The sequence below is a fragment of the Myxocyprinus asiaticus genome, chromosome 2 (assembly GCF_019703515.2).
Source record: "Myxocyprinus asiaticus isolate MX2 ecotype Aquarium Trade chromosome 2, UBuf_Myxa_2, whole genome shotgun sequence".
NCBI classification, from domain to species: domain Eukaryota; kingdom Metazoa; phylum Chordata; class Actinopteri; order Cypriniformes; family Catostomidae; genus Myxocyprinus; species Myxocyprinus asiaticus.
Genome location: NC_059345.1, coordinates 9645264 through 9670629, shown reverse-complemented (window position 1 = coordinate 9670629; position 25366 = coordinate 9645264). Strand labels below are relative to the sequence as shown.

The following is a 25366-nucleotide window of genomic DNA, read 5'->3' as shown; positions in this document are numbered from 1 at the left end:
CTGAATAGTGTATAAGTTTAGACATATTGGACAAACATCTCTAGTAAGTCAGTCTATCCACTGGGAACCTACAACAAACTTTGGAATGTGAAAATATGATTTTGATGAATTTTAGTGATTTCTTAAATAATTGAATACTGTATAAGTATATTTAGACATATTGGACAAATAAAACCTGTAGTAAGTCATGCACCCCACTAGGAGCCTACTACAACCTTTGGAATGTGAAATATAATTTTGGTGATTTTTAGTGAATTTTTATTTAAAATAATTGAATACTGTATACGTATATTTAGTTATATTGGAAAAATAAGACCTGTAGTGAGTCAAGCATTCCACTAGGAGTCTACTACAATTTTTGGAATGTGAAAATGTTTTTTTTTTTTTTTTTATAAAATAGTTGTATACTGTATTCATATAATTAGAAATACTTAAATAATCTCACCTGTAGTAAGTCAGTCTATCCACTGGGAACTTACTACAACACTTGGATTGTGAAAATAACATTTTGGTGAATGTTTTTCAAAAATAATTTAATACTGTATTCATACAATTGATCTTATTGTAATAATATGACCTGTAGTAAGTCAGTCTATCCTCTTGGAACTTACTTTTTTATACACTTACACAAGTTTTTATCAATAAAATTGAGTTTATTTCTTACAATTTTGACTTTATAACTCGCAATTATGAGAAATAATGTTGCAGTTGTGATTTTTATCACGGAATTGCGAGTTTACACTGATCAGCCACAACATTAAAGTGAATAACATTGATTATATCATTTCAATGGCACCTTTCAAGGGGTGGGATATATTAGTTAACAAGTGAACAGTCAGTTCTTGAATTTCATGTGTTGGAAGCTGGAAAAATGGGCAAGCGTAAGGATCTGCGCGACTTTGACAAGGGACAAATTGTGATGGCTAGACGACTGGGTCAGAGCATCTCCAAAACGGCAGGTCTTGTGGGGTGTTTCCGGTATGCAGTGGTTAGTACCTACCAAAAGTGAACCAAAAGGATCTGCTGCTAATGTCTTTGTGCCAGATACCACAGGACACCTTCAGAGATCTTGTGGAGTCCATGCCTTGACAGGTCAGAGCTGTTTTGGCGGCACGAGGGGAACCTACACGATATTAGGCAAGTGGTTTTAATGTTGTGGCTGATCGGTGTATATCACGTAATTGCGAGATATAAAGTCGCAATTGGGAAATGAAAAGTCAGAATTAGCTCTTTTATTTTTTTTATTACGTGGCAGGACCTGTCTTCTGTAGATTTGGATGCACGGAGACATTTTTGGACACTATGATAAATTATTTTTGTAATGCTATTGCCATTACAAGCCATTGACCAGGAAAATAAAAAATGGCACTCCATGTCTAAAAGGTTGCTGACCCCTGATCTATATCATTAAAAAATGTCAAAAGTTTTCTTTACAATGATACCAAACACTAATTTTGGGTATGCCACTGAAACAGGAAATCTTTAAAAACACCTTCAGGTTCCTGGGTAGCTCAGTGGTAAAGACGCTGGCTACCACCCCAGGAGTCACGAGTTTGAATCCCAGGGCATGATGAGTGACTCCAGCCAGGTCTCCTAAGCAACCAAATTGTCCCGGTTGCTAGGGAGGGTAGAGTCACACGGGGTAACCTCCTCGTGGTCGCTATAATGTGGTTCGCTCTCAGTGGGGCACGTGGTGAGTTGTGTGTGGATGCCGCGGTGGATGGCGTGAAGCTATGTCACGCTCCACACAAGCCACATGATGAGATGCGCGGGTTGACGGTCTCAGAAGCGGAGGCAACTGAGATTTGTCCTCCGCCACCCGGATTGAGGCGAGTCACTATGCCACCACGAGGACTTAGAGCATATTGGGAATTGGGCATTCCAAACTGAAAAAAAAAAAAAAACACCTTCAGAGCTTAAAGGGTTAACAACCTCAGAACTCATTGCAAGGTTATAACATAAACATAACATAAATTAAAAATCAATTTATCTATTGAGACATTTTTAGTCCCGAAACCTTACTGTTTACAGCGTTCTAATGCTGTAACTGCTTATGAAAATGGAACAAAACATGCATTTCGGTTTTTTTCTTCTCTCTCATTGGACTGTAGCTTCCTCTCAGTGTGGGGCTCATAGTGTTCATAATTACCCCTGTATGACTTCTCAACATTCTTTCTTTAATCTCACCCTTCTATGTGCTTAATTAGCGGCTGCAATCATTGGATTAAAGTGATTGGTGAAAGAATACTAATCAGCTTTAAAAGGAAGAAATATTTTCTCTATAAAGAGTAAACCTAAGAAAAGAGTAATGAATTATTCTGTTTCCCTGACACTGTGTGCCTCAGGTTCTAAATTATCTTTGCATTTAGTGGTTTTGTCTGCAGGTCATAAATAGAAAACATATTGTAGACTCCCTTTTGAGCGTTTTGCCGTCCAACTAGGGCAGGGCAATATGGCTCCAAAAATGTTGGGTTTGTTCCAAAACTTTGTGAGCTGCCTCGCTGTCTACATAGGCAGCTGTCTTCTGTGGCAGCATCCTTACTGAAATGGACCCTCATAAGAGAGCGATTTGGAATGCTCTACATAGACGCTCCATGCATAATTCAAATAGTGTTCCTCACGCGCAATGCACGAAAGACTTGACTCGTTGCTGATTTCAGTACAGGTGATGCGAGAAGAATGATGCAATACTCTAATGAGCATAAATACGCATAGTACACACACATTTGCGTATGATAGTCAGTTTTATATCATATTAAACAAATTTTTATAGATACTTTTCAGTATTCAATGAACTATAAGTATATTTCTAACCAAAATTTGCTATTTTTTTCCACCATGTTGGATTTATTTTTCCACCGAGCTCATCACTGTGCACTCTGGGATCACCTAGATATAAAACAAGATATCTTAGCAGGCAGTATAATTTTAAGATATCTACCTTTTGGAACAGCCTTCATGTCGGGAGCATGCCTGTAATGACTTAAAGTGCTGCTTCCAAAGGAAGCTCAATAGGTTTTGGAACAGACCCTATATCTCAGTATTTTTCAGCATGTTGATGATATTCTATATTTATCTCGATAATTGTTTATTGGCTGAGAAATGACAAAAAAGACTGCCAATTGCCAGTTCAAGAACCCCAGCAAACATGGTTCTTTATGAAGGTTCTTTGTTGTATCTACGATGTTGCAAAGAACCTTTTAATAACCTTTATTTTTAATTGTTGCTTTTAACATTTCTGTAGCAACTCAATAACCTGTCTTCCCTTCAGGTAAATTACTGCACCACAAAGGTTCTGTTGATTATCATTTATTTTTCTTCATTAAAAATAAAAAATACATCTTTGACATTTTGATAATGTCACTGCATGCCTTGAATCAGCTGTCACTCATAGCTTTACCTTTATCATTACGGCTAGGATACCGCTAACTGTTGTCACCCACATGGCTCTGTGGAGCCTGCCAGGTCCTTTCAATTGTGAGCATTATCTACAGACATTGCTCCCTAATGTGAAAGTCAGCTTGGGTTCAGATTGCACTTTATTATAGTGTTGTAGACACCGTGACCAAGATGAGGGGAAAGAGGGTAAATTGACCCAAATGACTCCTCACTAATTGCACAATCTTGAGAAGAACAGCCCACTCTTTCAGCTACCACACAGTGGATCACCCTGTCCAGACAGCTCTATTTTAACATTCAAAGATGAGGGTGGTGAAGTGACAAGTCAAATAAGAGCGTATGTCAACTGTGGGACCAGCGTCTAATCTGTCAGCCTTCAGGGTCATAGCAAAGAAAATGAAATCTCTCCTCAAAACCTGAGAATAAGCTGACAAAATTGTTCTGCCTCAGCAGAGGACTATGATGAATAACCAGCTTATCATCAGAGATGAGGACCTAAATACACGTTTTTAAGAGTATAGTAATCAAATAAGACTATAAGTTTATAGTCTGTGTAACATGTACTATACTATAGCATTACCATGTTTTTGGACATGATTACTATGTTTGTTTATGGGACAGTTGGTGCCTTGGAGTACCATGTAAATATCATGGTATAATGTGAATATGTTAATCACTCAGTACCATGGTACAGTAAATTGATTTTTTTCAACTGAGAGGACTTTTTTTTTTTTTTTGTCATTTTTTAAGAAACAGCATGAACATTTTCACCACATCTCAAATTATTAAAGTGTTATTTACTTAGATTTTTCTTTATTTTCTTCACACATCGCATGTCTCTTATTAAATCTCAAGCATGCTCTTCACTGACACTTTTATCTCTTTAGTAACCAAAAACACTAAGCTTTGATAAAATTTGTAATAGTAAAAGTATTATCATGATGAAATTTTAGTTTTAAAGTAATAGTTCACCCAAAAATGACAATTCTCATTTACTCACCCTCATGCTATTCCAGATGTGTATGACTTTCTTTCTTCTGAAGAACAAAAATGAATATTTTTAGAAGAATATCTCAGCTCTGTAGGTTCATACAATGCAAGTGAATGGTGACCAGACCTTTCAAAACCTGAAAATGGATGGACTAACTCGACAAAGTTTTTAATATCTCACAAAGACAGGCATTTTGACCATTCACACACAACCGCAAGTCACGAGTGCTCTTCTTACATACATGCACGTACGCATGAGCGCTTGAAAGCAGCTGATAACAAGACAGAATTTGGGTACTGAATTGCGTCTTGTACTTCACTTCAAGACTATAAAAACATTCAGGGCGTATGCTCTGGTATCCTACCCCTAGCGCCGCCCATGATTTAGACCCCTAGACGTTGACAGGTAACACATGGTAAAGCCACAGTGCTTTTGTAAGCGTATGCTGGCTTTATGTTTTTTAATCTGTTAAAAGAAGGAGTTATGCATTGATTTCATGTATTCTGTATTATCTTGGTTGAGAGCTTCACATCCTAGTTCAAAACAGCTTAGCTGTCCCAGCTCGTGGAGTCCGTATTGACATACATAAAGATCCTAACATTCTCTTTCTTTGAACAGGGAAAAAAAGGAAAGTCATCCAGGAGGCTTCCTATTTTTCCTCACAGAACCTGAGGAAATATTCAGTATCATTGAGTCTTTCTGAGATTGACAGTAAGGACAGCTAGATATGGATTAAATGGATTAAATGAAGATGACATGATTTCCCAACCTCAGATATGCTAAAATAATGGATGCACGTAGATCGGCAAAAATAAAAGACAGCACTTTTAAAGATCTTAAAGGAATAGTTCAGCCAAAAATGAAAGGTGCAGCTCTGCAGCTCTTCCTCTTGACAAATTATGTTGTTGTAGAACTTAAAGCTTAGGCTTGTCTTTCTTCCTAATATTATCCTGTGTCTCTACAACTAGCAGTGGAATATTCAGTCAAGCTTATTGCTTTGTATCGACTAAAAGTGCACTAAAGTGGTGATTATAGATTGATGCATTTATTCATGAGCTTTGAGATAATGGACCTGTTATTCTCTTTTAAATTAGAATTAATCATAAAACAATACAGATCACAACTTTTTCCACCAATCAATTGTTATTTGTTCTGATATTTTAATTATTTATTTAGACAGATGAAAGTTCTGCTCTAATGTACTTTGTGAGCTTGTGGAGAATTTCCATTGTCATATTGACCTGTTTGATGTGACACTGTATGACCATGCTGCCACCTTTGTGACCATAACTCCATATACCTAATGTTAGTCAATAAAAAACACATCCTAAGATTATGAACTGCAGACTTTATTCAATCACACCACCAGACTACAATGTAAACATAGTGTGTTCATCCCGGTTGCTTTCTGTTTATTCTTTGTGAGTTAAAATCAGCTCTTACATTCACACAGATGGGATCATAGCAAATGTTTTGTAAAATTGTGACCAAATCAGACCAGAAAAAAACTTGTAATTTCTGAATGAGAGATGTTTAAGGTGATGTACCGGTAGGCGTGCTTACTCACCCGTCACACATCATACTCACCGGCATACAGAGATGAATCATGGATATAATATATTTAAATGTCTGCGAAAGTCAAATTTGGCACTATTTGTGCTGACTTCAGACCTGTATACACTTTTCCTTGGACTTAGCATGGATCAAAAGCTTTTTTTACAATTTGTTTATGTTTTTAAAAATTCTATTTTTTCACGGCCTCAAATATGGCCACTGTGAGGAAAAAGTGACATCACTGAAACAGGTCAATAGGCTTATAGAAGGTAGATTTTCATTGTCGATCTGCTACATCATAAAACTCATATTTGCAGGAGGGGGAAAAGCATTAGAGCAAATTGTAGAGCCACAAGCTGTTCAAATCCAATGTTCTAGGGCTTTTAAAAAAGACATTCACTTCACGTTTACTTGTGTAATTCCACAATTTCAGTGATCGATAAGGGACGCCGCTCGCTCAAGGATAAACTCTATGCTTAACTCAACATCCCACTCAAGGGCAAGGTCAATTGCATCGTGGTAGGAAAAAAGGAACCTGTACCTTCTGCCATGTATGTGGCCAGTATCATGATCATTAGAGTTTAAGAAGTGGAGAAAAATAACTTAGGTAACCATCACTGTGACTGAGTGAACTTGCCATACTGACCAGTCACCACCCACACTGTATCTACAGACAGAACAATCCAGTGGCAAGAAAAAGTATGTGAAACTTTTGGAATTGGCTGTTTTATTTTTTATCATTAATTGGTCTTAAAAAGTGATCTCATCTTCATCAAAGTCACAAGTATAGACCAATTATAGTCCAGGCCCAGAAGCAGCCCCAAATAATGATGCTCCCTTAACCATACATCACCGTTGGGATGATTTTGTTATGTTGGTATGCTTTGCCCTTTTTACACCATATGTACCATTGTGGAGTGTCAAGGTGGTCTTTGGCAAACTTCAGCCATGTAGCAATGTTTTTGTTGGAAAGCAGCGGCTTCTTTCATGGTGCCCTGTCATGGACACCATGCCTGTTTAGTGTTTTCCGTATAGTAAACTCATGAACAGAGATGTTAACCAGTTCCAATGAATCCTTCTTTAGTTGTCAATCTAGGGTTCTTTTTTACCTCATTGAGCATTCTGAGGTGTGCCCTTTGAGTCATCTTGGCTGGACGGACACTTTTAGGGAGAGTAGTCACAGTACTAAATTGTCTCAGTTTATAGACAGTTTGTCTAACTGTGAACAGATGAATCTCTAAGCTCCTCGTGATAGCTTTGTAACCCTTTCCAGCTTTAGGTATATCAACAATTCTTGATCATAGGTCTTTTGAGATCTCTTTTTTGCGAGGCATGGTCCACGTCAGCAGATGCTTCTTGTGAATAGCAAACTCAAAATATTTGAGTGCTTTTTAAAAGTCACGGTAGCTCTAACCCACACCTCCAATCTCATTTCATTAATTGGATGCCAGGTTTGCAAACTCCTGACTCTAATTGGCTTTTGTTGATGTCATTAGCCTAGAGGTTCACATACTTTTTCCAACCTACACTGTGAATGTTTGAGTGATGTATTCAGTATGTACAAGAACAAAACAATCATTTGTGTGTTATTAGTTAAAACAGATTGTATATGTTCATTATTGTATAGATTTTAAAACAAATGTAAAGACAAATGCAGGTAATTCCAAAGGGTTCACATACTTTTCTTGACACTGTATGTAAAGTATACTTAGTACACAGTGTCATTTCTCAGAAATGTAATTCTTTCACAGACTGATCTCAATGTGAATTCATCAACAGTAGGTCCAAAGTTCTTCAGCTGAAATTGGTCTGTGCTTACCAAAATTCGAATCACTGCCCCTGTGGCCGAAGCTGGAAGTGTTTTATCCGCAGAGTGGCACCAGTTGTTTTTAGTTGTAAATAATGTAATACAGTGAAGAGGAATGCATATTTTACTAACTCTACCCCCAAACCCCAACCCTAAACCTAAATGTTAGTGGAGTAAACATTTAATCATAGAGGTAAAATGCAACCTCTGAATCACGCTCATCGATTATGTGAACGCAATTACTTCCTAGTTTCCACCGGATTTTACTGTCTCTGAGGTGGCTTGCGCAATGAGCTATTAGTATTGTTCATTGCTAGTTCATGATACCTAATGCATTAACTAATGTTAACGAATGGAACCTTATTGTAAAGTGTTACCGGTGTCTTTACTATATTCTAACATTAAAATCCGTACAATACAATTACTTATTGTGTAACTACCTGTTGTTCTGCAAGATTCACATTCGCTGCAACTGAGGTTATGAGTAGGTTTAGTGATAAGGTTTAAGGTTAGGGTTGGGGCAGGGTTAGGTTTAGGATTACATGTAAAGTTAACAGTGTAACTACAGATGTAATTAAGTGCAGGTACTTTAAATGTAAGTACAGTGCAACAACACATATGTACATAATAAGTACATTGTTTCAAATACTTAAGTACATAGTAGTAAAGACACCTAATGTAAAGTGGGTCCAACAAAATCATCTACATAGTCCCAGCAAACAAGAAAATAATGCTTTGATTTGGTAAACTACAAGCTCTTACAAAAAAGTAAAAGGGCGGTACCATGATACAGTGATGGGATGGTAATACCATGGTACTTTGATATACAGTATACTGTGCTATGTTACAAAGTGATAAATGAATACCATATTCATATACCATGGTATTTACAGTACATAATATTCCAATGTACTTTAAAGAATATTGTGGTCTCATCATCATCATCAACATAATAATAATATGTTTATTTTATATAGTGCCTTTCTTGAACCCAAGGTTGCTTTACATGAGAGCAAATACATGAAATACAGCAAATGGACAGATAACACATACACAGGAAATTTGCACCAGTAGACCGTAGAGTGCGAGCGGGAATATAAGGGTGAAGCAACTCAGTGATGTACTGAAGAGTAAGCGTGTGAAGAGCCTTGAAAGTTATCAACAATATCTTGTATTGAATGCAATAGGCAATTGGTAGCCAATGGAGTTGTCGCAGAATGCGAGTCATGAGTGCAGACTTCTTACTCGAAGTAAGAACTCTAGCTGCAAAATTTTGTATGTATTGTAGGTGATTTAGGGTCTTAGTGGGTAAACCAAAGAAGAGTATTACAATAATACAATCTAGAGGAAATGAATGCATGGACTAGTGTTTCTGCATCGGTCGAATTGAGTATGGGACGGAGACGGGCAATATTGCGTAAATGAAAAAAATGACATCTTTATAATTTTATTAACATGAGCCTCGAAGGTGAGTGATGTATCAGAAATCATCCCAAGGTTACGAACAGCGAGAGAGGGCTTAATGGCAGTGCCATCAACATCCAAAGGTCTGAACAGCGTGATACCAATGATTTGGGGCCCATTATCAAAATCTGACTGAAAACCTGACTTAAAGGGCTCAAAGAGATTGTTAGACTTCAGGTGTTCCTGAATTTGGGAAGCAACCACTCTCTCAAGGATCTTTGCCACAAATGGAAGGTTCTCCAATACAAATGGGTCAGCACCAGGTTTCTTGAGTATAGGGGAGACAACGGCTGTTTTTAAAGCTATTGGAACAATACCAGAATCAAGTGATGTATTAATCAGGTGAGAGATAGGAGTAGTGGTAGCAAGAAGAGAACATTTAAGGAGAGAAGTAGGTGCAGGGTCAAGATGGGACATTGAAGAGTGTTATTTATTAATCAACTCCGCAACATAAGATGGGGTGGTATGGGAAAAAGTAGTAAGTCAGGTGACAGGATGGATATGAAAAAAATCAAAATACTCAGTAGCCTCAGAAGGGTTAAAGTGGCCGCAGACTGGGTCAGTTTTGTTTTTGAAAAACTGGAGAAATGATTCACATAGCTCAACGGATGCAGGTGGTGACAGTGATGGAGACTGTGTAAGTTTCTTCACAGTGGAAAAGGGAGTTTTAGGTTTACAGTTTGAGTTATTGATAATGGAAGAAAAATAGTTCGCCCATGCAGTGATAAGAGAAGCCTTGTATTGGACAAGGTGATTAGAGAGAGCCACAGAATAAACAGCCAAACCAGTTTTCTTGAGGAGCTGTTCCAGACTTCGACCCTTTGCTTTCATAGCCTGCAATTCAGGAGTATACCAAGGAGAGGAATAAGAGGAAGGAACCAGTCTACACTTGACAGGTGCATAATCATCTAAGATGGAGGTAATTGTTGCATTGTATAAAGAAAGAATTTCATCAGGGCAGGAAATGTTTAAAGATGATAAGAGTACAGAATTGCAGATAGAATCAGTGAAAGATGACAGATTGATAGATTTTATATCACGATACGATATCTGATTTGCTACAAGACTTAAAGAGATAACAGCTGAAACTAAACTTAATGAGCTTATGATCAGAAAAAACATCCAAAGCTTGGGTGTCTACTGGGTGGTCTAAAGATTAGAATTACAAGCAATGGGGTATTACCTAACAGTCTAATACAGAGATATTCAAATGATAAGGTTTCATGAAAATAAACAATAGTTGATTTAATACTATGTCGGTGGACAAACACTAAGCAACCACCCCTGCCTTGGAGTCAGAGCTTAGCAAGGAAGCTGTAGCCCTCCGATGTCATCAGGTTGAGTTCCATGTAATCATTTGCTGTTTGCCAAGTTTCAGTTAAGAGTATGTCCAAGTTATTGTCAATAATAACATCTCTGAGCATATTGCCTTTACCAGTCAATGAGCAAACATGTAAAACAGCACCAGTATTACATGGGGACACATAGATCATAGCAGGCCAACTGACTGATTCAAGTCTGACTGGGGTTAGTAGCAAGCCAACATTGACTCCACGATAAGAAGTGCATGATGAAGACAATCTGAGGTTAGAGCATGAGGTCCAGATAGACAGAATCGAAGTAGGAGATTAGTAGTGTAAATTCCAATGACGTTTCACAGAACGGTGAAAGTAGTGTGGACGTCTAGTAATCCCAGGCTGTTTACAATAATCATAAACCACAGAGTCTAATCAGGAATAGCAGTTAATACCACGTAGCTGCAATGAGGAGCATTCAAGCGCCATATCCACAGAGATATCTACTAGTAGAACTAGCAGAGCGAGGCCAATAAAGTTCACCGCTATACATTTAGAGTTCATATAAGGCATGGCGGAGATCAGCGGAGAACGAGAACTGACTACACAAAGACAACCTACACCAGGCCATACCATGTAGCCATGACCAGACAGAAGACACCCAAACACAGCCAATGAGAGAGTGGAGACTAACTCACCGGCTAAACCAGCAGGGATAAAGAGTGGTCTCTCCAAAAGAGAGCAGTGAGCAATGTTCCAAATACAGTCAGCAGTGATCAAAAGTTCAATGTTGTCCAGAAATAAATCTACGACAGCGTAGAATCCAAAAGAGAGCAGAGTTCAATAAAGCTGATCAGCTGGAGAAGGCAGAGATAACAGTATAATAATCAGAACAACACAAGAACGGAAGTGAGAAGTGGCAGCCAAACGCACACAGCGTACTCCCACGTGACACAGCGTACTGATGAATCATAAGAACCATGTTAAAAAACAATGGCATTATTATGATACCGTGTCCAAAAAACATGATAATACCGTGTTAATTTTTGGGACTCTTTAGTTAATGGAATTTGTTTCCTCATGCATGATGGCATAAAAAGTAAGCAGTGATTACACTGTTGTCTCTAAGTACAGTGGTGGTCAAAAATATTGGCACCCTTCGTAAATATGAACAAAGAAGGCTGTGAAAAAAAATCTGCATTGTTTATCCTTTTGATCTTTCATTCAAAACCTTCTAACCTTTAAAAAAAATCTAACCATTAATTGAAGTAAAACAATTGAAGAGGGGAAATATCCAAAACATTCTCTAAAATAGGTTGGCCACAATTATTGGCACCCCTAGAAATTCTTATGAGTAAAATATATCTGAAGCATATTCCCATTCATATTTTAAATTTTTTGTGCACCTGGGTGACTAGGAACATGAAATTGTTCAACCATAATTGCCTGTTTCAAAGAGGTATAAATATGAGGTAACACACAGGCCAAATTCCCTTAATCATCAATCACAGTGGTTAGACTAAAGAATATAGTTCTGATGTGCAGCAAAAGGTTGTTGAGATTCACAAAATGGGAAGTTGCTATAAGAAAATAGCCAAAGCATTGAAAATGCCCATTTCCAACATCAGGGCAATAATTAACAAGTTCCAATCAACTGGAGATCTTAAGAATCGGCCTGGAAAAGGATGTGTGTCTATATTGTCTCCACGCATGCTGAGGAGGACGGTTCAAGTGGCCAAAGAATCTCCAAGGATCACAGCTGGAGAATTGCAGAAATTAGTTGGGTCTTGGGAATCAGACATCACCTACATCACCACAAGTTATTTGGGAGGGTTTCAAGAAAAAAAGACTCTGCTTTCATCCAACAACAAACTCAAGCATCTTCAGTTTGCCAGACACTATTGAAACTTCAAATGCGACCGGGTTCTATGGTCAGATGAAACAAAAAATGAGCTTTTTGGCAGCAAATAGTAGAGATGGGTTTGGTGCACACAGAGATGAAGACTTACCCAATGCTCACAGTTAAATGTGGTGCTGGATCTTTAATGTTGTGGGGATGTTTTACTGCCAGAGGTCCTGGACATCTTGTTCGGATACATGGCATCACGGACTCAATCAAATACCAACCGATAAAAAATCAAAACCAGGCTGCCACTGCCAGAAATCTTACAATGGGCCCTGGTTGGATCTTCCAGCAGGACAATGATCCAAAACAAACATCAAAATCAACACAAAAATGGTTCACTAACCACAAAATCAAGATTCTGCCATGGCCATCCCAGTCCCCTGACCTGAACCCCATAGAAAATGTGTGGGGTGAACTGAAGATGAGAGTCCACCAACATGGACCTCTGAATTTGAAGGATCTGTAGAGATTCTGTATGGAGGAATGGTCTCAGATCCCTTGCCAGGTGTTCTTCAACCCCATTAGGCATTATAAAACAAGACTATCTTGGCAAAGGGAGGTTGCAAAAAGTATTGAATAAAAGGTTGCCAATAATTATGGCCAATGCATTTTGAACAAAAATATTTAATAATGAAATATGTTTCAATTGTTTTACTTCAAGTAAATGTTAGATTTTTTTTATTTTTTTATTTTTTTTATGAAAGATCAAAAGGATAAACAATGCAGATTTTTTTTTTTTTCACAGCCTTCTTTGCTCATATTTAGCAAGGGTGCCAATATTTTTGGCCACCACTGTATCTGCATACTACTGTATATAGCAAATTTAGAGTCTTTGAAATGTTTTCATGGAAGATCTAAAGAGAGTTCTAGAGGAATAAATGTGCCATTCAGGATACTGTGATGAAAACATTATATTGAATGTGAAATGGTGTTCTGTCTTTCTTTATGCTTTTCACATTAGCATCCACTGTCTCTTAAAGATCTTATCCTTTCTCCCACCAATTTCTGGGAAAATTAATGATAAATCACAGGATTTCAATTTAACAGTGAAGCGTAACACATGAGAGGACCCAAATTAAAACTTCATGACTCTTCTTCTCGGTTTGCATTACAGTGCCTATAGAAAATCATTATACCACTTTAGAATAGTCACTTTTTTGTCTTACAGTCTGATAGTAAAACCCTTTAAAAAAAAAAATTACAAATTTTGCCTTACAACATGCAAGTAACGAAAAAAGGGCAACAGTTCATAAAATGTATAAAAGATGCAAAACTAGAATAACAGGGTTTGAAAAGTGATCATACCCCTGGATTTCATACATTGTAAAGACACCTATTGCTTTAATGACATCAGTCTGTTTGAATATATTTCTCTACTAGCTTCGCGCACCTAGATTGGGGGATATTTGCCCATTCTTCCTTGCAGAATTGTTGGAGTTCAGTAAATTACTGGGTGAGCAGGGATGGACTGCTCTCTCCTATTGGATTTATGTCAGGGCTTTGACTTGGCCACCCAAGGACTTAGACCTTCCTATCCTTAACCAATGCATTGATTTTTGGCGGTGCATTTAGGGTCATTGTCATGCTCAAAGGTGAACCAAATGCCCATCTTCAGTTGTCAAGCAGAGGGCCACAAATTTTCCTCAAGAATCTGGGTGTACATGGCAGCATCCATTTTCACTTCAATCCTGACCAGTTGCCCGGTCCCTGCTCAAAAGTTAAATGTTTGTCTCATCTGACCATGGAGGATTCTGATGCCATGTGGCAAAAGGTTTTATTGTTAGATGAGATAAAAATTTAACTTATTGGACTGATCTTCAAGTGCTATATTTGGAGAAAACCAAACACGGCACACCACCCAGAACATACCATACCTACTGTGAAGTATGGTGGTGGCAACATTATGTTGAGGGGGTGTTTCTCTTTAGCAGGGACTGGCAGTTAGTCAGGATTAAAGAGAAAATTTACGCTGCCATGTACACCCAAATGCTTTTCCACTAGCGAGCCAGGGCTATCAACTGGCCAGCCGGGGCCAATAGCCTCTGACCTCGAGCCACTTGACTAAAATCAATCTGTGTTCGCACCATCGGGCCAATAGAGCGCAACAGTCTGGTTCCGGAAGTTAAAATCCCATTCATTTATCCCATAGACAAATTGATTTACAACAATAACTTATAAACCTTTTAAGACAGATCTACTATGAGCTACGAGGTTGTTCATCGATAGGATATTCTTCCGTTGAAGCCATCCATCTGCGTTATCTCAACTTCATTGTTTAAAAATAGTGTTTGATAGCAGAATATATGGTAAACAACTACATTACCCATGATACAGCAGAGAAAGATCCACCAATCAGAGAACCGCGGCCAACGAAACCTGTGAAATGTGCCTCATAACGACTGTGAATGACGTAATAGAGTCAATCTCCCTTCACCCTTAAACTACTCATATATTTGTACATGTCTGGATATTTTGCAATAAACTTAATATATATTGTTTCTATACTTATAATCAACAACCTAAAATAAATAGATGTATATATTCCCAATGTTTTTTGTTCAGTGACATCATTCGCAATGCTTCATGGGATTGTAGTCCATGCCCTCAGTAAAGACAGTAAGTACACAGACTTGTACCTTTGTCTTTATGTCTGATTTTCAAGTAATTTTTTTGCCTCAAAACAAAGTTTGTGATGCTGTGATTCGCCTTGGAGCTGGTTGGCTTGGTTCATGGCTCACAACTATTTTATGAAGGATTTTATTAAAAGTCTATGGAAGAAATGAATGGGGAAAACACTTCCGGAACCCAGACGGTTGAAAAAGTGGGCGGTCACTGTTGTGGTCTTATCCCCGCTGCGTTGCCCTATAACAATATATAGCGGAAGGTCCTTGAGTGGCCAATTCAGAGACCTGACCTAAATCTAATAACCCTGTGAATGGATTGAAGAGAGCAGTCCATTGCTGCTCACCCCACAATTTGAAAGAACTCAAGCAATTCTGCAAGGAAGAATGGGCAAATATTCCCAAATATGGGTGCGTAAAGCTAGTAGAAACATATCCAAGCAGACTGATGGCTGTCATTAAAGGAAAAGGTAGCTCTACAAAGTATTAAATCCAGGGTTACGCTCACTTTTCAAACCATGTTATTCTAAATTTTTGGAAGTGTTGCATTTTTTTTCATTACTTGAATTTTGAATGCATAAGCCTTGAGATCAAAAGGTTTCTAACATCATGCACTAATTCAGCACTATTGAATGGTAGTGTACAGTATTAATGGGGATATATCTTTCATGCTGTTTAGCTGCTGAAGAAAACCAGCTCAGGTGTGATGAATGGAGTTTATGAATGTTGTATTGTTCACAGCACAATGTCTGACTTGAGCACCTCATGCAGCTCTACATCCCAGTTCAATACCTTCCTGTTGGACTAGATAGGTAGACCTAGGAGTCCATATTGACACACACAGAAACAACAACATCCTGTTTTCTGTGATCAGGGATAATAAGGACATTCCCTTTGTCTCTGCCTCTGTCTTTCTCTCTCTCTCTCTCTCTACATCCCAGATGAATTAAAGGAGAAATTACAGGACTTTGTGAAGGAGACCAACTCCAAGCAGCCGGGTTTCATTAAAATGGTGCGGCACAGTAAGCAGGAGGGGCTGATCCGTTCAAGAGTGAGTGGCTGGAGAGCTGCCTCTGCCCCTGTGGTGGCCCTTTTTGATGCCCACGTCGAGTTCAACACTGGCTGGTGGGTGATATGAGAACTATTTCTAGCACTTCATAGCTAGACTATAATTAATTAATAAACAGGCTTTGTTTGTTATTTAATTGTTGTATTGAGAATGCACTGCATGTGCAATGTTTCTTTATGTCTTTATGCTATTGAGTCTCACATTTAAGATATCATAGTGTGAAAAATGTATTTGTTTGGTTTTAAATAAAACATGCTCTAGGTGATAACTGGTTTTATTGTTTTTATGTTTACAGGGCTGAGCCTATTCTCCAAAGGATCAAAGAAGACAGAACCAGGATTATATCTCCATCTTTTGACAACATAAAATACGACACATTTGAGATTGAGGAGTACCCGCTCTCCGCTCAGGGCTTTGACTGGGAACTGTGGTGTCGGTATCTGAACCCACCAAAATCCTGGTGGAATTTAAAAAACAGCACCGCTCCAATCAGGTATTTCATTAAATTAGTTGATTAAATTAAGAGTAAAAGAATGATCCAAATGGACCATTCAATAACTTAAAATTATGTAAATTGGAGGGAGTTGGTCATCTGAATAATCTGAAGGATTCGAGAGCAGCCTAACCCTTTTTCTGTATCATCAACACAAGGGATGCACAGTTATAATAAAATGAGTTTTATTTTCAAAAAGATTAACCAGAATAACTAACAAGAACTACAAAATGCTGAGTGACTCCAGTCAGGCTTCCTAAGCAACCAGTTGGCCCGGTTGCTAGGGTGGGTAGAGTCACATTGGGTTAACCTCCTCGTGGTCGCTATAATGTGGTTCTTGCTCTCGGTGGGGCGTGTGGTGAGTTGTGCGTGGATGCCATGGAGAATAGCATGAAGCCTCCACACATGCTAGGTCTCCTTAGTAACGCGCTCAACAAGCCATGTGATAAAATGCGTGGACTGACTGTCTCAGACACGGAGGCAACTGAGATTTGTCCTCCGCCACCCGGATTGAGGCGAGTCACTATGCCACCACGAGGACCTAGAGTGCATTGGGAATGGGCATTCCAGATTGGGGAGAAAAGGGGAGAAAATCCCCCCCCCCCCCCCCCAAAAAAAGAACTTCAAAATGGCACTAATATGCTAAAAGATAAAATAAATGAATAGGTAAATAAAGTGCATAGAATGGAAAGATGTAAGTGGTAAAATTTGGATGTAGCAATGGCAAAGTATGACTTATCTTATAGAGAGATAAATTGCTGTTTCTCTGTTAATTAATAAGGTGAAAACCTTATTTCTATTTAAACAAATAACTCAAAGAATATTTGCTAGACATTTGATACACATGTTATGCAATCTATGGAACATTAGATAATCATAATCTGATAGTATACACTAATGCCAAGGTCTCTGGAAAGAGGTTTAGTAGTGATATTTACATTCTTCTTGATCAGTTGATGAGTTTGGTGACGGCAGTGTCTTCCACTGGGGCTCAGGGCCACGTTACAGTGGGGAAGGAGCTGTGTTCTGTTTCAACAGCCTGGACACGAAGGAGCTGAGGAATGCTGATCTCCTGGAAGCAGGGAGGGTTCTTGCAATCAGGAACGCACAGATATACAGCCCTTATGTCGGTGCAAGTTTCATCATCTGGAACATGCAGATGCACTAAACTTGAAGAGAGGGTTTGCTCACCAGAGCTAAACCTTGTCGCTGTAGTTATCTCCCTGGTATAGGGATTCCGAACCTGGCATTGCAATAGTCTCTTGTAGTGAGACTTGGTACTTGGTCGATCTTCTACTGTCTCTCGGATGGACACTAAAAACATTGGGTGATGTGTTATCCTGTCTCACTCTGTGAAGCAGAGACTTAACACGTTAGACAGTTTGTATTCTGTTACATCTCCTACCACTCAGGCCAGAGATTCAGAATGTTGATTATTATTCTGTTTTTGCTCCCAAAATCGAACAGCCAGGAACTCAGAATATAGAAGTGTTATAGATGTGTATGCTGTTAACGACTCTCTGGATGGGGACTCAGGATAAAGGTGTTTTAGAATTGTATCCTGTTAATGACCCTCTGGACAGGGACTCAGGACAGAGGTATGGTCAGTTTTATACCTTCCTGATGAGGAGAAGATTTCAGTTTGGCACTTCTTGTTTCAGGGTTATGATTGGCTGCTGAGATCGGAGGGGGCCCACACAGTATGGCTCACCATCCCTTCTATGTGTGGAACATTTGCATATTTTAAAGTACATAGTTAGACCAGTGTCTTTAAAGTCTCATTTGTGCATTGTTCCTTTTCCAGACCTCTTCAAAAATACTCTTGGCATTTTTCTGAAGATATAGAGACCAAACATGATATTAAAAGATTAAATATTACGCATGCATTAATTTGTACCACCATAGTTCAGTTTTTGTGAACTATTGTGCTAACTGAACAACTGCAATTTAGATAAACAGTTCTCTGAACAAACACGCAGCAGATGTGTTGCAGTTGGTGTCCATGTTAGGAGTAAAAGTTTGTGTGTAAAGATTTGTCTTTGTGGCTTCTTTGTTTCAGCTTTTGCCACATGGTAAGTTAATGCTGCTTCGAGAGATCTTGAAGAATTTTATGGCCCTTAGCTTACCTCTGGTCTTAGGTCAAACCTTAGGATGGGGGTTTAAGATGTTGCTAAGAAACCACTCATGGACCAATGAGAAGTCTTTTCCAATGTGTTGGAAGATCCGGGACCTTACTTTCTGAAGTATTTGGTAGTTATCCGAGCAGCTTATCTGATAACTGTGCTTGGCATTTGTTTGTGTTGGTCCTGCCACTATCCAATAAAAATGGAGCCACTCTTCTTTGCCTTGACAGTTAGGGAGGGGCTCTGCCATAAACTGGCTCCTGGAATGTCATCTGATCTGATTGTTCACCACAATTTATTTCAATAATCACCTTATTGTCCACCTTTTGAACATTAAATCAGCTTTAGAAACAGCTTGGAATGCAAAAAGAGTAGAGGTGTCACAGTTTGAAGTAGAGGCAGGACCCAAATGCAGAGTGCAAACAAAAGGGTTTTATTAATCCAAAAAATAAACAAAGGGAAAAAACACAAACTACCCTGAAGGGGAAAACACAGTCCAACGCTGGAAGCCCACTGAAGCTGGGCTGGGGGCAGATGAACTGTATCCAGGACCGACCGGATTCAACAGGAGAGACTAGGCACAGGAACCAGAAACGAGACCGACATGAAACACGAAACAAGATAAACTGGCACTGGACAGCACACACAAGGAGACTAAAATAGGGAGAGAAATCAAACAGGTTAACCAGGGGCAGGTGAAGCTATTTAACTAATAATGAGCAGTCAAGAAGGTGGGGTATGACGCAAGACTGAGAGACACGAGGCAAAACAGAGACAAAACAAAACCACGTGCTCTCACAAGACACAAACACCCTAATGGCACGAGCACACATCGCCAAGACAATAAGGCAATATGCACTCATGCCTACCGACAGATAAGACGAGAGAATGCATGGCAATGCCAACAAAGCAATGCCATGCATTCTCACAATAGACAAAGCCTGAGCATACATTGCGAGTCAAACACCACGCGATGCACGCGATAGGCGACAACATGAGACAAGACACCTGTGCGAGAGTTTGGCCACAAATAAACACGACAGCTCAGACCAAAGTGACCGAACCTCAGCACAACTTGAAGACAGATCGTGACATGGGCACGCAAAGCGAGCGCAAAGCGAGCACAATGCGAAGCGCGTCCGCAGTCGCGAGAGACAGACACAAATGATTGACGTGAGTGCATGCTGCCAAGATGTAATAAGCGCAATGCACTCACGCCAATAAAAGACAAGACATGGAGCATGAGTGTCTGGATCCAAACACCAAAACCGAAACCGAACCAGACAGGGAAGTCAGGATCTAGTCACCATGCTCCGGACATGAAACACAAGACTTACTGAAGAGCGCACGGCAGGGAAACCAAAACCGAAGCCATGCACTCACAAAAAGTCATAAAACAATGATGTCACAATCCAGTCACACAAAACCCAGGTGACAGGATCGTGACAAGGGGTGCACAATATCTGTAACCATATGATTATGGGCCAATATAAGCTTTTCTTTCTTCTCTTTTTTTTCTTTCTTTTTTAATTATGAATATTATCAATTTGGCTTATTAGAAGCAGATAATGCCAATTTTCAAATGTACTAAAACAATCCATGTTTTTCTTCTGTGCATGTTAATGTTTGATACCAGATTTAATTTAAAACATACAATTCTAGTTTGGAACTTTCATGTGAAAAAACAGGCAAAACAGTATATATTTATAATGTCATAACAAATTATAAAAAGTAAAAAAAAAAAAAAAAAAAATACCAAATAAACATATCAGTTATTTGTTAAAAAATAATTAATAATAAATAAAAACTGTTGACTGTGTTGGCCAATTTTTTATAGTATATACATTTATAGTACTGTATAATAATAGTGTATATATATATATATATATATATATATATATATATATATATATATATATATATATATATATATACATACTAGGGCTGTCGATTTAATGCGTTAATTCAGTGCGATTAATTATATACAAAATAATGCGTTAAAAAATTAACCCAATTAATCATGTTCCCGTAACCGTAATAAGGAATATTCCTACCATTTGAGCAATCCAAGCTTGGAGTACCACCTGTTTTCTTCAGGGGGCAGTAAGCGAAAATTGCTGTATAGGCAACGCGCACGTTATACAGACAGAGAACAAACCGCACTTACCAAGAGCAGACAACACAAGATGAGAACATGTTCTTGCATACAATCACAGCTTGATGGAGCACAAAACCAAAGGCAGGGATCTCAAGACGTGTTTTTCTAAGTTTCAAACTTCGTTTAACTTGACACAGCGAACTAAAAACTGTATGTTTATTACGCAACGCAACCGAGACTCTTTAAAATCGTCCGTTTGATGCAGGTGTACATCGACGTGTCCTTAGAAAAGCCCTCATAATAAATCTATCTCAGACTCATTGACGAGTTCATTAGCAAAATGGATTGCTGTGAACTGTAGGCCAATGATAGGCTTATGTTCAATAATATGGAAATAAGCAATGTATTGCATTCCAAAGCCAATTTTTTGTGTTGTATTTTTTTACAAATTACAATTAGTTGTGTGCCAAAATAATGTAATGCATTTTAATTGTCTGTATCATTATTTATTACAATATATATAATTTTTTAATTATTTAAATATAACTATTTATAATTATTTAATCATTATACAGTATATTGAATTATTGTAATTCAATGAATTAATCTGCATACCATGTAATTAATTGGATTAGAAATGTTAATTGATTGACAGCCCTAATATATATATATATATATATATATATATATATATATATATATATATATATATTGCTATTTTTAACATAAAATTGCCTGTTCAGCATAGGTGAGAGCAAAATAAATTTGTTTAAAAAATCAGAGCAATTTTGAAGGGGAGATTACGAAGATAAAACATTTTTTTCTTTGGAATATTGTGAACTGATGAAGCATGCTCAGTAAGACCAAAAATGTGTACTTAGAAAGGAAATAGTCAATTTTGATTTACCCCTGAATTTGTCTATTTGCATTCCATTGATGTCGACCTATAATGTGTTTGCTTCACTAGGAGTCCAGCCCTGATTGGCTGTTTTGTGGTGGACCGGCAGTATTTTGCAGAGATTGGCCTGTTGGATGAAGGCATGGAGATTTATGGAGGAGAGAACGTGGAGCTGGGTGTGAGGGTGAGATACAGTATCATTCAGTACAGGGCACGGGGTAATGATGAAAATGAATGCACTCTTAAAGGATTAACGGCTGTAATGACTCCATTCTTGGCAGGATAGTCTGGCACCAATCACATTATCCCTTGTCAAAATGCTTTCTTTTATACATTTGTAAATGTTATGTATTTATGTAAGATGGAGGATAGTTGACAGATAACATGTACAGGAATTTTGTTTTTTCAACATCAAGATTTTATCTCACATGGATGGATGGATTTTTACAAGCATTTAGTGAATTATGTAGTTGTGTATAGTGCCTTGGAAAAATACTTGGACCCTAAAATAATTTTCAAATTTCACTGAATTACAAATCCCAGATTGAAAATTTGTTCACTATTACATTTTTCTCAAGCTTCAGTTTTTTAGCAGACTGAAACAAGTCCTTTTTCAATATAGCCCTGCATTTAGCACCATCCATTTGTATTTCTATTTTCTTAAAAAGATGCCCCGTTTCTGCTGATCACAAGCATCCCCACAGCATACATAGTACCACTCTCATTCCAGTTATGGTGTTTGAGGTGTTGGATTTGAGTAGTGTTAGATTTGCACCACACATTCGCCTCACATTAATTCACATATTTATTTTTTGAGTAATGGCTTCTTTTGTGTCAGCCTCCCATACCAGCCAGCGTTATTCAGAGTTCCCTATATGGTTGGCTGGTGCACCTTTACTCCATTCTCAATGGCTAAACTCTGTAGCTCCTTCAAAACGAACATTGTCCTGTTTGTGACTGTTCTCAAAAGTCTCCTGCTGTTCGTGCAGAGAGTTTTGAGGGACAAACTTTTCTAGGTAATGTCTGGGTGGTTTGATGTAGCTTCTATTTCTTTAGAATTGAACAAACGGTGCCCACTTGGACATACAAAAACGGATATCCACCAACTTCATTGAAATGCTCTTTTGTATTCATTTCACGACTGTTCTTCAAAATTACAACCTGAATAACAATTCATGTTGAACTGTATATTGAAATGTCTGGTTGGGGTTTTATTCAGAAAATGTGTTGTTGTTTTTATTGATTGACAGTTAGAGGCCAATGTTAAAAAAATTGGTTTTAAAGACATTTTTGTGGATTTTAGTCCTTGTGAGTTTGTTTTGATATTATCTAAATGCTAGTGTACTCCTAAATGTTGACAAAATTCACTTTTAGCCGATACACGCATTTAAAGTTTACAGTTTTCTCTTCAGGGAAAATGGAAAATAAATATTGATGACTCATACCGCACTCACTCATGTTGTCCAGTAAAATGCTGTCTTGAAGTACCACATACTTTTGACTAAAAATAGCTATTAGCAAATCATGGTTCTTGCCATTGATGTAAACCTGTTGGCAATTTAATAGAAGGAACAGGCCCTATTTCCCACCCAACCTGCTTTAATTATACATTGACACAGGCAAGAAAAAAAATTACGTGAAACAATTTTATCGGGACTTTAATCTGCAGAACACAGAAACTGAATGCTTAGGCAAACTGCATATTTCAGTTTTTATTTCCATAAAGAGTATTTTGTAACCTTAATATTGTCACTTTAATTGTGAGGATCTTGAAACAGCTAGAAATATAGTGATGTCATTTTAATTTTGAGCTTCAGTGCTAGAGATTAACATATTGCAGAGAACAAAATGTCAATGTAGAATTTGCAATTAAGTAAATTATGTAGTTGATTAGTCTTTAGAGAACAGGTCACACGTCATAACCTTCCACAAGAATCGTAAAACTCTCATAAAATCCACTGCAGACTGAGGAGAATATTTCCAAATAGCTTTCAATACACCTCAAATATTCCATGACCTCTGTGTCAGTCACAGTCCAGCCCTTGTTTGCTTTATTTTCCATCAGATTTTTTGCCAGCCATTATATGTTTGTGCTCCTATCCCAGCACATGTGAAATCTTATTAAATCATAAAGGAAGCTAATAAACATACAGTGGCCCCAAAAGTATATGGATGCTTAAAAGTATGAATGTGATTGGATTAGAGAACAAAATATCAAATCAAGAGGCATTTATTTGAATGTAGCACAAGCACACCTTCAGGCTAAACATTTCACAGCAAGAAGTTTTTTTTTTTTAGGTTTGAAATGATAGTGTTCCAATTGAAGACAAAAAATGTGGACACTCTGGAAGTTAAAGGCTAGTGAACAGATCTATAGTGAATATGAAGACCTACACCTGTGGTTATTCTGAAAAGACACCTGTGAAATAGAAGGGCAATGACTTCATACATCAACTAAAAATACCTTGGAACTATAGGACTGGGCGATTTTCCGAATATATCGATTATTTCGAATTTACGTTTTGACACTTTTTTTTTTCTTTTTTTTTTTATCGTGGAATCGAGGTTTAGCTTAAAGATATTACCAAACGCTATAGTTAGTCTTGTTTATTTCCTTTAAATACCCATAATAAAACATTATTTACATGACAGTTACGAGCGCTTCGTATCAAATCATATAAATTGGTGAATCAAACATCCACCGCTCATTCTTTTACCATGATGATTCAGATAGATGTCTAATTATTGCTTTGATCTGTGACATGTTTCAAGTTTACTGCATCTATAGCCAACATTTGGCAAGCGATAATTCTGACAGATTTTGCAAGTTGAATTGTAATGATAAATCATTTCATACTGCTATGCTGCTCAGCGTGTAATGCACATACCCACTTGAGGGCGCCGCATGCTCACGCAGCACTGACTGAAGCGGTGAATACAGATCAGATTTTAAAACGCAGCCTTTTTCTGTTTAGTAATCACGCAAGGCCAAATTGCATTTTCAGTCTTAATTCATCAATCATGCAGCCTTAATGGATACCATACCAATGTATTAGGGGTCAAAGTCTGCAGGTTTCACGTTTTAGAGTTTTCATGTCCATTTTTTCACAAGCTAAACTGAAGGGAAAAAAACCTTGTGTAGACTGAACATTTTCTGATGTCAGCATTCTATCTGCAGTGGTTTATGATCATACATACAAATTGTTTGATATAAAATGAGTACTTTCTAGATAAACTTCTAGAGAACATTCTACACTAGATAGACTTGGTTTAGATAAACATTAATACCAACATTGGCTAAGAAGTATTTGCAGTTTTCTTATTTTATACTATTATTTCTGAACATCTTGGTTATTTGAAATAAGTTTGATTTAAATGTATTTTACATTTACACTATGTTGACAAATTCCAAGTTGCATTTTCCTTTCACACCTTTGTCAAATAGAACTTTTCTCTAACCAGGTTGCCTTGCATTCTAATAAAGAGCATGTTATTTGAATCATGTTGGAGTTCATTTTTAGTTGAGTGCATTTAAAAGTTGAAAAATCTGATCGTGAATAGTGAATCATCCTTAAGTTTAAAAAAAAAACTTAACCAGTTGGTAACAAGTAATTGCAGAAAATCGAAGTTTTCAGTCTGTGCTTCAAA

The 25366-nt window shown here is 37.8% G+C and overlaps 1 protein-coding gene across 1 annotated transcript in view; it reads left to right on the top strand.

The window, feature by feature from the left end:
• LOC127412715 (polypeptide N-acetylgalactosaminyltransferase 18-like) overlaps positions 1–25366 on the top strand; it is a 153246-nt gene that overhangs the window by 75750 nt on the left and 52130 nt on the right. Inside the window, exons 4-6 of the mRNA XM_051649316.1 lie at positions 15979–16162; positions 16402–16599; positions 21788–21902. Of these exons, the coding sequence (XP_051505276.1) occupies positions 15979–16162; positions 16402–16599; positions 21788–21902 (497 nt within the window). The remainder of the gene's footprint in view (positions 1–15978; positions 16163–16401; positions 16600–21787; positions 21903–25366) is intronic.